The sequence below is a fragment of the Nematostella vectensis genome, chromosome 4 (genome assembly GCF_932526225.1).
Source record: "Nematostella vectensis chromosome 4, jaNemVect1.1, whole genome shotgun sequence".
NCBI classification, from domain to species: Eukaryota; Metazoa; Cnidaria; class Anthozoa; order Actiniaria; family Edwardsiidae; genus Nematostella; species Nematostella vectensis.
The window spans coordinates 16,064,131-16,079,430 of NC_064037.1; the positions used below are offsets into that span (position 1 = coordinate 16,064,131).

A 15,300-nucleotide genomic window follows, 5' to 3' on the forward strand; every position below is an offset into this window, starting at 1 on the left:
ATTATTTAATTGAATTACTTTATTGAAAATTATTTTATAAATTTATTTTACAAATTATGAATATATTGTATAAGTTATGTAAATTATTCCAGATCTGTATATTTTTACCTTGTATTTATTTATACTGATGTGATACCGACATGGTTTTATCAGTTAATAAAGTAGAAGTAGAAGTAAACAAGTGAAGACGTATTGTTCTCATACCGTATTCCAAATGTCAGCGGTTTTTCGCGCCATTTTTCCCATTTATTTCTATCTGTAATCTTTTTGCAAACACTAAATAAACCGCCAAGATACTCAAGAACTAACGAATTTTAAACATTGAGATCTTGCACGAATGCAATCGGCTGCGTAGGATTTTGATCTACTAGTTTAGAGAAGTTTCACGGTTTGTAGTCAAGTGAAGCTTCCCGTTGTCATGTGAAATCAACACATCGTCACGTCTACAAAATCCACTACAAAATCCACTGCAGTTGGATATTTCCGGTTGGTGAAGTCGCGATTCTAGCATTCCTGATTGATCAAAAAAGATTTGCTTGAATTATGGCAGACAAGAGAAGAACGATCAACAAATATCCAAAGGTAAACTACACAAAAACTTGAAGACTGTTCGTTAATTTCGTGTACTCAAGATTTTTGATGTGGAACCGAGTGCGCTGTTGCAATAATGCGTTTCTTTATGCATGAAGTGCCTATAAGTCGCTGGTATGGGTGTTTAATCGAGGCGAATCTTATGTCATTTACTTATAAAGCCATGAACACTTTTATGTACCTAGGTTATGCAAATTCTATTTCTTACGAAATGTTCGCTGTCAATGGCGGCCCAAGGGTTCGTTAATGATGATCAAAGGTTTATGAAGTACTTATACAACATTATAATAAGTTAATCGTAAAAATAAGGACAAAAATGATATGAATGTATGATAGCTGGAATAGCTTTATTCTATTTTAAAGTTCTTTTTTTTGCGTTATCTTATAGGTGTTGATATACGATTTCCAAATGGGGGGAGGGGGTGGGATCTAATATAATGGAGGTAGAATTCATTCTCCCTTCCTATAGATTTCTATGTCGATTTCATATCTTTAAAAACATACTTTCTCTGTCTTGGAAGCACCCATGTTTTCTAGATCTCGTATTAATTATTTTGTATAGCCCTATACAAATGATGCCGCACCAAGGAAAGCTGAGAACTTCCATTTCAAAACAAGGGATGCATGTGTATCTGGACAAACTGCAAATATTGGGTAAGTTGTGTGCAAGAACCTTAATCAAGGATTTGATGATGGGAAGGTAGCTGTTATACTAATTGCTTTTTTTATAAATGTGGACTTTAAAAGCACACTAGCATACACACATTGGCACCAGTCGGGCCAAGACGGGACGCTAGCACAGTCTATTACCTGTGCAGTTCGGCAACCATGGACAGCTGTTTCGTCCATATTAGGACTCGTCAGCATGGCATAGCTTGTTTGCCTCAGTTAAACTTCATTGGCAAAAAAACTGCAGGGCGACTTCGACTCGAACGAAGTGCTTTAAACCACAGCTTAGATCCATGTGGGATCTAGAGCTGCGACCGGGCTAGCGTGATGCCAATTGTGCGGATCACACATGCGATCTTTGCTAGTCTAAAACTCCGTCGGGCGCTGCCCCATTCAAATCAACCCCCCTATCCTCAACACAAGCAAAACAGATATTCTTACACTGTTTTTGATGGGACTATTAAAGGATAACAATAATCAGTTGATATATAAATGCAGGTCGGGGTCCAAAGTAATGCAGGGCGGGGTCCAAAGTAATGCAGGGCGGGGCCCAAAGTAATGCAGGGCGGGGCCCAAAGTAATGCAGGGCGGGGCCCAAAGTAATGCAGGGCGGGGCCCAAAGTAATGCAGGGCGGGGCCCAAAGTAATGCAGGGCGGGGCCCAAAGTAATGCGACAAAAAAATATAGACTGGAAAGATTTTGAAGCAAAAACGTTTTCAAGTTTCTTTATTTTCCCGCACGCACTAAAGAATAGCGTCATTTTGAACGAGCACGCACATATATTTTTCGCGGCAAAAATATGCAAATTACAAACGTAATCATGCAAACGGAACAAGTTGTCCTCTCCACGCGCCTGATTTTTTTACTGATCATTGAGGAAGATTCCCATCAGATCGCGTGCTCCTGTTAGGGGAAATCAAAGAGGGCGACTTCGGGCAAGTCTAATTGTAACCTAGAGATAACAAATAGAGGGATTTTTCAATTGTTACTGATTGCTTTTTGATGTGATAATTGTAGGCTCAAAATTTGCAAAGCCATTGTCCTTGGAGATGTTGCTGTTGGAAAGACAAGCTTGATTAATAGGTACATTTGATGCATGATTATACATGTTTGGGAAGATTTTCCAAGATTGTGTGAGGATTTATATCTTGTATTAGGTATAGTAATCAATAGTCAATATTTAGTGGCCAGTGGTACATGGTTATAGTGATGGTAGAATTGTGGTAATTGATAATTTTGTCAGAGGTAGTTTTACTAATGTTTTTTCTTTTTCACAACAGATTTTGCCGAAATGCATTTGACCATGATTATAAAGCCACAATTGGTGTGGACTTTGAGGTTGAAAGGTTTAAGATTTTGGACCAGGAATTTAATATGCAAATGTAAGATTAGTAATTGTAAAGTAATTGCTCTCAAAATACTAAAGATTTCATCTTTTCCAAAGCTCAATAAGGGTATTGAGTACCTCTCCTTCTGTGTCAATATTTTCTCATTTCTAAATTGCAGCTGGGACACTGCTGGCCAGGAGAGGTTCAAATGTATGGCTGCTGCTTACTATAGAGCTGCACACGGTGAGAGCCTGATGCACATTATGGATGTAGTGCTGATATTGTGGATATTGTGATCTAATGGTGATGATTAACACACACAGTAATAGAGAAATTATCAAGGCTTGTCGTGATGATGGAGGGGGCTGTTGGTGGTGATGGAGGGGGCTGTTGGTGGTGATGGAGGGGGCTGTTGGTGGTGATGGAGGGGGCTGATGGTGATGATGGAGGGGGCTGTTGGTGGTGATGGAGGGGGCTGTTGGTGGTGATGGAGGGGGCTGTTGGTGGTGATGGAGGGGGCTGTTGGTGATGATGGAGGGGGCTGTTGGTGGTGATGGAGGGGGCTGTTGGTGGTGATGGAGGGGGCTGATGGTGGTGATGGAGGGGGCTGTTGGTTGTGATGGAGGGGGCTGATGGTGATGATGGAGGGGGCTGTTGGTGGTGATGGAGGGGGCTGTTGGTGGTGATGGAGGGGGCTGTTGGTGGTGATGAAGGGGGCTGTTGGTTGTGATGGAGGGGGCTGTTGGTGGTGATGGAGGGGGCTGTTGGTGGTGATGGAGGGGGCTGTTGGTGGTGATGGAGGGGGCTGATGGTGATGATGGAGGGGGCTGTTGGTGGTGATGGAGGGGGCTGTTGGTGGTGATGGAGGGGGCTGTTGGTGGTGATGGAGGGGGCTGTTGGTGGTGATGGAGGGGGCTGTTGGTTGTGATGGAGGGGGCTGTTGGTGGTGATGGAGGGGGCTGTTGGTGATGATGGAGGGGGCTGTTGGTGGTGATGGAGGGGGCTGTTGGTGGTGATGGAGGGGGCTGATGGTGGTGATGGAGGGGGCTGTTGGTTGTGATGGAGGGGGCTGATGGTGATGATGGAGGGGGCTGTTGGTGGTGATGGAGGGGGCTGTTGGTGGTGATGGAGGGGGCTGATGGTGATGATGGAGGGGGCTGTTGGTGGTGATGGAGGGGGCTGTTGGTGGTGATGGAGGGGGCTGTTGGTGATGATGGAGGGGGCTGTTGGTGATGATGGAGGGGGCTGATGGTGGTGATGGAGGGGGCTGATGGTGGTGATGGAGGGGGCTGCTGGTGGTGATGGAGGGGGCTGTTGGTGGTGATGAAGGGGGCTGTTGGTGGTGATGGAGGGGCTGATGGTGGTGATGGAGTTGGTTTAGTGGTTAAGTTCTTCATAACTCAAATGGATATAGAAGTGATGGATGTCTTAATTACTGACACAATATAGAGAAGGATAATTTTAGTGGAGTTGATGGAGATGTGTGTGTGCAATAACGATGTGCATTTTCTCTTTCTTTTTGTTTCCAGTTATTATTTTAGTGTTTGATTTATCAAGATCAAGGAGTCTTGAAAATACAAGGTGTTCTACCAAAAAATTTGCTTTTCATTTTGTGATCCGATCTGGTTTGGTAATCTGGTTTGAAATGTCTTGTGTTAACAGGATTTGGCTGGATGAAGCTTTACAATCTAACCCCTCAAACTACCCAGATATATTTCTAGTTGGCACCAAGAGTGATTTATGTGTAAGTTTATTTTCATGTGTTGTCTTCTTGAAGTGTAATGAAATTATAAACAAATAATATCAAAGGTAGTAAGCCTCTCCAGTTTCAGAGCCAATATTTCCAGTTATCTTGACTATTATATTCTTTTTAAGCTCATATGAAGTAGAATGTAAGAAAGTTGAGTTTTATGCTTTAGCCAAGCCACCTGTTTGTGTTTCAGAAATGCAGCGATTTTGATCAGATGGAAATGCGAGCTATTGAGGTAGCACAGGGACTTAATGCAGAGTACTGGTCTATCTCCTCTAAAACAGGTGAAGATAATGACGATGTTAGGATGATATGGAAATGATGGTATTGGTAGTGGTGTGTGAAGAAAGGTTATGCCGACATACACCTATTTCAAATAAGGTTGCACTTAAGAACCCATATGTCATTACTCGTGGTGGTTCATGGGTAGCGTATAAATGGTTGAGTCAATGTATCTTAAAGCTATGTGAATGTTCATAAGAATGTCAAAAAGAATTTTACAGCTTTTGAAAACTGGATTAGTATTTTATTTATGCTCATTTGCTTATTTTCTTGATACCAATAAAGCACTGCAGGTTGGATACACAGATTCTCAGGGTGCAGCCTTATTTTAAGTAGGTATAAACAAATGTAAAAGTACTTCTGATCCTGTTGATTTTTTGGTTGATGCGTATTCACAATTATAAATTATGATATATAATTATGCCTCGTGAGTAGTTTGTGGTGTGTTTTAAATAATTACTATACTTAGCTAGTGTCATTTTAGGTGTGAATGTCGTGGAGTTTTTCTCACGCATGGCGGCTGTGGCATTTGAGCAATCCTTGCTTCGAGGGCTTGAACTACAAGAGAAGCGCAACGCAGAGTCTAAGCAGATCGGTGGACAAATAGGCACCCACGTGGGCAAGGGAGATGTGTTGAGTAAGTTCTCTACCCACCCCCCCCCCCCTAACCAATGATATAAATGTTGTCAATAAGAAAATACCAAGAAATCCCTAGGCTCCAAGAAATTGCCGTTTTGTCGAGCAATTCAATTTTTTATAAGAATGATTTTCCACTTTTTTTTAAATGCCAAGAAAACGGTTGTTTTACCTTATTCAAAGCTTGAAAATATTGCACTATTTTTTTTATTTTAGAGATCTCAGCAAGGAAGGAACAAGAGCAAAAACCTGTCAAAAACTGCTGTGGGGGTGGAAGGTGACGACAATACAAGGCAATATGGAAAATTGGAAAAGAGAATTTGGTGCTGATGGCCTTTCCAGTGTGCCATGTGCTCAGTGTACATATAATAGGTGAAAATTAGCCAAACTGAATATGTGAGTTTGTCAATAACGTCAATTAAAAAAACATTAAAAAATCGAGAAAGTTAGTGACTACCCCTAGGTGTCTGTACAAGCTCAAAGTCGCCTACGCGATGATTTTTTTTTAAAAGCCATTATTTCAAAAACATATTTTCATACAACTTCTCGAGAAAGAGGACGAGAAGACTCCCTTTCAACTATTCGATTTTTCCCGTGGCACTTTCGTGTCTTTCCTTGGGACCCAAGCCGCAGAGCGAAAGCGCCTCGGGAATAATAATAATAATAATAATAATAATAATAATAATAATAATAATAATAATAATAATAATAATAATAATAATAATAATGTGTTTGATGCCTCGGAATTGGAGCCCCATCTGTCCATAAATATCAACAGAATCGATTTAAACCCTAAGGGATAGCACTTTGGGTGTGGACAACAGCAATTGTTATTCCCCCTAAGATATCGTACATTAGATGTGGTCCAGGCGCGTACCTAGGATTGGCTTGGGGGGGTGTCCATTCAATACGGAAGAGGCATAGTATTTGAAGATTCCTTCATAAGAAATGACCCTATTTTTGGCCGCCAAGAGGGATGCGCGAGCACACAAGCAATTTCTAACGCAAAGCACTAACAGCACATCCCCGGAGGGAGCCTGGGCGGATGCTGAAAACAACACATTTTCTGTTTTCCTAAATTGCCGTTCTTAACACCATGGAGCACATACCTTTCCCGACTACTTCGTGTCCAGTTGTTATTAGGATGTAATGATTCCTTAGCGTGAGACCCCCTAAGTGATAGCAGTTAGTTGAATTTTAACCTAAAAAAGGACTATCAACCCCGTTTACTTTATGTGGAATCGACCATAAAGCCGAATAGAGCGTGCTACGAGATGGGTCAAAGGGTGTAGGCGCGTATCAGATATATGAATGACGGATCATAAATCCATAACTTCAAAACAGTAAATTTTTCCCTGCTAGCAGAGGCCTCTTTTCTCTGTATTTCGCTGGGCTGGAGTTCGCGAGGAAAAGATATAAATTTGGGAGCTACGTAGTTTCGCTTTGAATGTGACCGGACCACAAAAGCCCTGTGGTTACTATGAACGATGAAAGACTGGGGCCTACAATAACCCTCTTGCAAAAGACGAAACTGCACGATGTGTTGGTAATCGTTGATCAAATATTCTTTTGAGATATATCCTGTATTCTCTCCAAATAATGGACAGCGAAGACGTGTTTGACGTGTGTGTTGTTGGTGCAGGCGTCGAGGGGAGCGCAACTGGGAGATATCTAGCGTCTAGGGGGAAGAAAGCTCTGCTAGTTGAACAGGTTCGACACCTTCCCCATGCCTCTCTCACTTCTCCCGTTCACCTTCTTCGGATTATTCAGTCATTCTATGTTGATGTTTTTTGGCTCAGTGTTAAAGTGGGCAGGGGGTATTTTTTTGTTACATATGGCTTTCTGGCAGCCCAAAGGGAGTAGATCCGCTACTGAAGGGTGTGTAGCAAATTACAGAAATGAGGGGAGGGGGGGGGGGGGGGGAGGGGGTGTAGGCTGATATATGGAATACAATTCTTTGGATTTGCTACAAGCCAGGATTGTTTTGCTGCCATTTTCCATATTGTGCCAATTTCAATACTGTGAACTCCTTCAGTGGTTCAACTGCTAAACTGCGTCTAGGATTCCATAATTGAAATTAACAGAATTACCTTTGATGCTTTTTGATTGACATGTGCCTTACTGAAAGGCAGCATGATAGATTGGAAACCATTTTATTTTTATATATCTATATATAGGGATTTTGAATGATGGAAACCAGAATGTGAGTTACTGGTACCTATTTATACCACTTCCCCCTCCGAGCCTTTTCCCATGCTACAAAATTAAAACCTCACTTCCAAACAAAATGAGCACTTGCCCTTATCCCTACAATACTGCCCAACACTTTCCCACATACACCCCCTTTGCCCACCTCTCTCCCACTCTCCCCTTTAGTAACATTCTAGGTGCTGAACAGCCATGACTATTTAATTTTCCCTACAATACTGCCCAACACTTTCCCACATACACCCCCTTTGCCCACCTCTCTTCCACTCTCTCCTTTAGTATCATTCTAGGTGCTGAACAGCCATGACTATTTAATTTTCAACCTACCTTGTGCTCTTTGTAGTTTACTTTGCCACATTCCCGCGGCAGCTCACATGGTTCAACAAGGTTGGTGCGCCATGGGTATTCCAGTAGCAGCCTTGTCAGCCTTATGCCTGAGTCTTTCAGCATTTGGACGGATGTGGAGAAAATGGCAGGAGAGCAGCTCTTAAAGTGAGTTTTCAATATTGGGTATAATTATTCGTAGTATACTTTGATCTTTAGGGATCTTGTAAAGGTTAAAGAAATTCCATAAACTGAGAAAAACTTCGAAAGCTGGAGGAGGGGGTAAAGGACCAACTTGAAAAAAAAATCCAAAGAGAAAAAAATATCAAGAATACATTTTTTACTATGCAAAGATATCAGAATAAATGCTGTGATTATCATATTATATGGTGTTGAGTTCTGTCTGTATATGGATGGGGTCATTCAAAAAAAAAATTGGATAGGGGTGTCACCTCCAGCCAGTTTTTTCTCAGATGTTTTGTAATTTCTTTTTATGTATGAGCTAGAACCACATTACTTATACACTCTTTGTTGCTTCAAAAGGACTTCAAAAGGAATTTTTCTCAAATTTTCATAAATTGGATGGCAAACAGTCAACACAAGATTTTACGAAATTGCTATATTAAGCTGAGACTGAGATTTTTCTTTTTTCAGAAACCAATATTTATGAATTGAGAATCTGAGACCTGCATCTTAAAATATTTTTGACATCAAGACATTGCAAACATGCAGTCTTGACAAAAACTATGGCAAACTTGTAAATAAAAAAATTTCTAAGAAATTTGGGGAAAAAACTTAAAGATTCTGGAGGAAGCCGAGGCAGCAACACCATCAGCAGCCTTCTATCTTTAATTGCACCAAGTGCGGCATGGACTGCCATTCTTGAGTCAGACTGCACAACCATTGAGTCGCACTGCACAACCTGCGGTTCAGATAGGCTCACAAAGAGTTGCACCATCATCTCTAGATGGAAGGATGCCGACGACTAATGCATTCTTTCTTGATTTATTCCAGGAGAGTTGGCTTACTATCCATTGAAGCTCCCCCCTATGGCAATATCAGCCGACTTGCCGCAAATGTTAGGCATGTTGGCGAAGAGTGTCTTGTGCTTGAGGGTGAGCAGCTATGTAAGAGATATCCTATGTTTAACTTCCCTGACAGCTGGAGAGCTACCCTAGAGCCTGGAGGAGGTTACATTATGGCTGCACAGGCCCTGAAGGCTTTACAGGTTAGAACCATTACAGGGTCATGGCTTGAGATCCTACCCCCTACAAACCCATTTAAAAGTGCTGTTGTTGACCTAAGGGTACAAAATTTCCAATTTGTTGAAGGGGTTGCACAGACATAGATATTTGAGACTTTTAGGTCCTAAAACATTTAATACAGTTTTCAGACCATGCATGTATTGCATGTAATGTTGATTCCTACCCCAACAAAAACCAACAATTTCAATCTAATTGTGTCCTGTGGACAGGTGTAAAGCTACAGCCCGAGGCACCTTTCTGTGCCTTCAACTTGACTCAAGCATGATGTATCTGATCTCACATAACCCAGCATTATCAAGCTGCAATGAGAGTTATAAGCTTTCTAAATTTATTAATTTTCTAATGATCATCTAAGTGTATTCTATAATGAACATACTGCCAACAAAATTGATCATTATATCTTATATACAATTTCAACTATCTATACTAAAATTGTACTACATTATATTACTAACTTAACAGGTCGAGTGCTTCTGCTCGAGAGTTCCCCAAACAAACACTGAGGTTTTCAAAACTCAATGAAGGCACAAAAAGAATGTTTTATTGCTTTTATAAAATTATTTTATTGCTTTTATAAAATTATCCACAACAGCTAGCGCTTATGGCGTCATACCAGTGCACGTCAGCTCACGTGCAGAATAGTTTGAAAAACTGGCTTCAAATTCCAAGCAATATTTACTTCATTGTTTGATTGTTCATCTATTTCGACTTATTTTGCAATTTCCTATCTACCTGGGACACATTACTCCTAAAGAATAATATTTTTTTAGTGTTAAAAGGTAAAAAGTTTTTTGGAATTCACGGAAATCAGTTGGAATTCAGTGTTGATGATTGATGATGCACAAATTCTCCTTATACAATTTTATGCTGTGTCATCACATGACCTTCATCATGTTATAAAAGTGACCAATCCCACCAATCAGAGTGCCTGTCCTACAGTATCTCAATTATTTTATAAAACTAATTAACTTACTTTATACTGCTTTGTTGTAGGATCAATTTGTTCAATTTGGTGGAGTGTTGCAAGATGGGGAGAAGGTGCTAGAAATTATCCCTGGAGATATTATCAAGATAAAGACCAGCAAAGCTATTCACAGAGCTAAAAGTGTTGTCATAACTGCAGGTTTGCTTTCTGCCCGGGTTTAACCTGTTTTTATATTTTCACAAGAAGTTTATTTATCGTTCTCTCCATCAATTTAGCTTTAAAAATTTACTTTATTTTTTAGGCCCATGGATCAATAAAATCTTGAAGCCATTATCCCTCCAACTCCCAGTTGAGGTATCGCATAGTACAACCTAACACGGCAATTTTGAGGGGTCTTAAGCTCCTTACAAGCACTAGCTTTGTCAATCACTATAAACATATCCTTAAATGGGCATTTAAATACAGGAGGGGCTTATGACGCAAGAGACAATTAAAAAAACTGGGGGGGCACAGCCATACCCCTACTTGTCATTTCCTTATAATTTTTAGAAGGAATAAAACTGGGGGGTGGTCACAGGTTTCCCTAGCTCCTATAGTTGTTATGGCGTGGCTAAAGGCCCACTACTCCTAGCTGTCATAGCAAGCCCAAAGGGCAGGATACGAGGAGGGATAGATTCCGCACGCCTGGAGAAAGGGATGAAGAATGCCTTGCCTTGTGTCTCTTTTTTTCCAACCCTTTGGGCTTGCTACGCAGTCTACACCACCTCATGCTTACTGTAGGCTGTGGTATTGTTGCAACATATCAACTGGTGACCTTTTGCTTTTTTATTCCTTAAGGTTTGGCGGGTGCTGCTTTGCTTCTGGAAACCAAGTGATCCTGAGAGATTCACAGCAGAAAGTGGCTTCCCTGGTTTCATATTCTATGGAGACGAAAGCTTAGGAGACCACAATCATATCTATGGCTTTCCAATTCAAGAATATCCTGGTTTGCTGAAGGTACTGTATTGTTTGGCAATCAGGAAGCCTTTCCTTTTGTGAATTTCTGCCCCTTTTGATGTGGAACAGTTGTACCCCTAGCCATGTCATGGCTGTCAACCAAACTTGTGAATTCAGTTAAAATACAGTAACAGTATGTTAAAAAACTTAAAAGAGCCATTGTGGGTGAATACAGAGAATGTATATGAACATTCTCACAAAAAAGAGGCTTATGATGAGGTCCAAAAACTTTGTGACACCAGTGTAAATGTGGGTGAGTTGACTGCTATGTATGTCCCTGTAGAGAATCCTGCACCATGCCCTTGTTTGTGTCATATCATCCTGATTTAGCTCTGCTATACTGAATGTCTCTCTAAACATCATGTTTGTTAGGTTTGTCACCATAGTGGTGCCCTGATTAGTGATCCTGAACTCAGGGATAAAGATCCAACCATAACCCAAGATATTATCAGCAAGCTCAAAGATAATGTCAGAACAATGTTCAATGGAGTAGATGCAGAGCCAAGCATTGTAGAGCCCTGCATGTACACGGTAAGATCTCAAGATTTGCTTTTTGTGAAAGTCTAGTGTATAGCCGGGAACATTGAATTCTTTTGGAGTTGAAGCAGTCTGTGAGCAATCTGTAAGTCACTAGTTGATAAGGTAATGGCTATCTGATGGGCAATTGGCTGGTGTTGGTGATGTGTATTGGCTATAAGTTTATGGTGATGGCCATTGTGATAATGACAATTATGCTGGTGATGATAATGAGAAGAGCCTGGGAGTTAGTGATGACAATTATTACAGCTGGGGCAGATCCAGGAACTCCAAAAAGGGGGTGCTGAAGCAAGGTTTTCAAGAAAGGGGGGGCGGGATTCACTATACTACTGTAGATTTCCTTATATTTGTTATTTTTAATCCAAATGATGGTTATTGTTGGGTTGTTGTGGTGATGATGGTTATCGTGGTGTTGTGTTGTGGTGACGATGGTTATAATGGTGTTATTGTTGTTGTGATTATGGTTGTGTTGTTGTTATCGTGGTGATGATGGTTATCGTGGTGTTGTTGTGACGATGGTTATCGTGGTGGTGTTGTTGTGATGGTGACGACAATGGTTATCATGGTGTTATTGTTGTGGTGATGATGGTTGTGGTGGTGATGATGGCTATCTTTGTGTTGTTGTGGTGATGATGGTTGTGTTGTTGTTGTTGTGGTGGTGATGATAATGGTTATCCTGGTGTTGTTGTTGTGGTGATGAAGGTTATCCTGTTGTTGTTGTTGTGGTGGTGAAGGTTATCATGTTGTTGTGGTGATTATGGTTGTGTTGTTGTTGTTGTGATGATGGTTGTGTTGTTGTTATGGTGGTGATGATGGTTATCGTGTTGTTGTTTTTGTGGTGATGAAGGTTATTGTGGCGTTGTTGTTGTGGTGATGATGGTTATCGTAGTGTTGCTGTCGTGGTGATAATGGTTATCGTGTTGGTGTGGTGGTGATGATGGTTATTGTGGCGTTATTGTTGTGGTGATGATGGTTATCGTGGTGTTGTTGTGGTGGTGATGATGGTTATTGTGATGTTGTTGTGGTGGTGATGATGGTTATCGTGGTGTTGTTGTGGTGGTGATGATGGTTATTGTGATGTTGTTGTGGTGGTGATGATGGTTATCGTGGTGTTGTTGTTGTTGTGGGATGATGGTTGTGTTCTGGTGACAATGGTTATCGTGGTGTTGTTATTGTGGTGGTGACAATGGTTATCGTGGTGTTGTTATTGTGGTGGTGATGATGGTTATCGTGGTGTTGTTATTGTTGTAGTGATGATGGTTGTGTTGTTCTGGTGACAATGGTTATTGTGGTGTTGTTGTGGTGGTGATGATGGTTATCGTGGTGTTGTTGTTATGGTGACGATGGTTATCATGGTGTTGTTGCTGTGGTGACGATGGTTAAGGTTAAGGTCAAGACTATGAAAATGATGCAGTGATGATGATAATGAAAATGTTGTCGTTGAGCTGATTAAATTGTCGAGATGATGTGGTTTGGTCCAATGATGCTGATAAAGCCTTATCCTCTGTTCCACAGGTCACCCCAGACAGCATGTTTGTATTGGACCGGCATCCATCTTATGACAATATCATCATAGGTGCAGGGTTCTCAGGTATAGTCATGCATTTTGACTGCTTCATTATATTGAGCTCTGTGTAATTAAGATTGTGGCAATATATTACTGTGGCATTCATTAACCCTTGCTCCCTTGCAGGACATGGGTTCAAGATGGCACCCGTTGTTGGTAAAATCCTGAGTCAGCTTGCCTTGAGAGAAAAGCCATCTTACGACTTGTATCCATACCGGATATCGAGATTTCAGACCCATACTAAGTCATCACTGTAGAATCGTTTTAGTGATTTATCTTAGAAAAAAAAAACAAGTGGTGGTTGCATTCCCTGGGGGGGGGGGGGGGGGGATGATGCTACTACATATCTTTAGTTTTGTAGAAGAAATACATTCCCACCCCACTAGCGGTACCCTTCTGATTTTTCAAAATCCTGTGCAACAAAATGTAAGTTTAATAGTCAAGCCAGAACAAAAGAGAACAAAGACATTACATTGTGTTAGTACTACATAAACTAAATAGGTAGCATTTCATAGGTTTTTGAAAGCCACTCTATTGAACCCATTTTAAACAAGACCCTGCACGCAGGGTTGACTGGGATACCTGATGGGTAATCTGTGTATATGTATGACAATATTTTTGGCCATAATAATACTGCCTGGATATACTAAAAACATTTGTAAAATCTTGAGTTATATTATAAATGCCATGTCATAACAATGGGACAAGAATGGTAAGAAGCACCAACTCTCCAGGTTTGATTGGGGGGGGGGGACTCACCATGAAAGTGGACATGACTGATTGTCCTATCTTTTACAGTGTAAATTTCTACCAAATGCTATCATACAGCAGTGTAGAGAGCATACACTCGCATACACATAAACTACATAGAAAGAGATATAATCCACAGCAGAGCATTGTCATAGAAAACGTGTTTGAAAATTGTTATAAGTGATAGCACATTTGGGGGGGGGGGGGGGGTCACAACAGTTTTTAGGATATAGCAATTTTCAAGCAAATAATCTGGAAAGTCAAAAGATATATTTAGTCCACCAAGTTGTTTTCCAACAGCTACTCTTGTGAGGCAATGAGCTGGCCCTATATTTCTGGTGCTGTTTGAATTACTCCTTCAGGAAAGACTAAACAACAAACTCTCTTTTTTTTAAATTTAGTAGCAGTAATTATTGTAATAAATAAGTACTTACATATCATTGTTTAATTCATTGTTCCAAATTGTTCCAATAAACCCGCGATTATTAGCCACAATTTATTTTGGGTCTCAACAGCATTTCCTGCATTCCCTTGTTGACTATATCAGCCGTTTTCCCACCAAAATACAAAATGCACATAAGAAATCAATGTAATTAACTTTACTTCATTCCTGAGTGTATGAAGCTAAATCACCTCAAATTTTGGCCTTGAAGAAAGCCCCCGAACACTTGTTTCTTTCTCTACGGCCCTACGGGTCGGGTCTTCGACTAATCGTATCATAAATCGACGAAGGAAATACGCGGTAAAAATTAAAATGAATTTCCACAATAGCATTATAGATAGAAAAGCTTTGATTGCATTTGCAATAATATAATTGCCAAAGTTGCCTTTTTTACCTGCACAAATATAAGCTAATGCTCGGGTGAAATCTCAAATCCAACATGGCGCGTCTCCTGTCTTGAAGTGAATTAGCGATGACCTTATAAGGGCAGAAGTGACGTACTTTATGTAAGCTCAGCCATAGCGTAATCACAAATGGGGACACAAAATAGATGGTACACAAAGTTATTGCTCAATATATGGCAGATTTCCCGGGACCACGGGAAAAAAAACAGTTGCATTTTATGACTGGGATACCACAGGTATCCCAGTAAAAACATAACCTCATCAATATCTGTAAAAATATATAAACACTGAATATTTTTCAAGGACTGGCTAAGCCTGGCTTGTAACATGTGTCTCTGTTAGGCCACATCACATTTTTTTAAAATGCATGAAGAATTTGTAGCGGACCCAAAACATTTTCTTGAATGAGATGGTTTTGGGAGTGGGACGAGATAAAGCATGGCACAAAAATGGTTGTGGTCTATTTGAGCAAGGAGTTCAAGCCTGTTATGGAGGGGGACCCCTCAACCGGCCTGTACCGGCTTTGGGAAGTACCCACCACCCAAAAAATTCATAAATGCAAAATAAACACAACAAGATGAAGATACTCAGGCATCAGTCTAAGGGATAAATGGTCTTGCAGATAT

At 40.7% G+C, this 15,300-nt stretch overlaps 2 protein-coding genes across 2 annotated transcripts; both read left to right on the forward strand.

Annotated features, from left to right (window-relative positions):
* Window positions 1-215: 215 nt before the first annotated feature.
* LOC5516155 (ras-related protein Rab-36) lies at window positions 216-5,695 on the forward strand. The gene is made up of 10 exons (XM_048726533.1): window positions 216-582; window positions 1,154-1,245; window positions 2,278-2,343; window positions 2,541-2,642; window positions 2,767-2,831; window positions 4,118-4,169; window positions 4,251-4,332; window positions 4,532-4,622; window positions 5,105-5,257; window positions 5,473-5,695. Exons 1-10 carry the CDS (start codon window positions 544-546, stop codon window positions 5,535-5,537), a joined length of 807 nt encoding a protein of 268 aa, XP_048582490.1. The 5' UTR covers window positions 216-543; the 3' UTR covers window positions 5,538-5,695.
* Window positions 5,696-6,608: 913 nt separating this feature from the next.
* LOC5516117 (peroxisomal sarcosine oxidase) lies at window positions 6,609-14,323 on the forward strand. Its single transcript, XM_001636158.3, has 9 exons — window positions 6,609-6,966; window positions 7,808-7,956; window positions 8,803-9,016; window positions 10,047-10,176; window positions 10,280-10,332; window positions 10,816-10,974; window positions 11,347-11,505; window positions 13,027-13,102; window positions 13,205-14,323. The coding sequence occupies exons 1-9, from the start codon at window positions 6,856-6,858 to the stop codon at window positions 13,333-13,335; spliced, it is 1,182 nt and encodes a 393-aa protein (XP_001636208.1). The 5' UTR covers window positions 6,609-6,855; the 3' UTR covers window positions 13,336-14,323.
* Window positions 14,324-15,300: the final 977 nt, after the last annotated feature.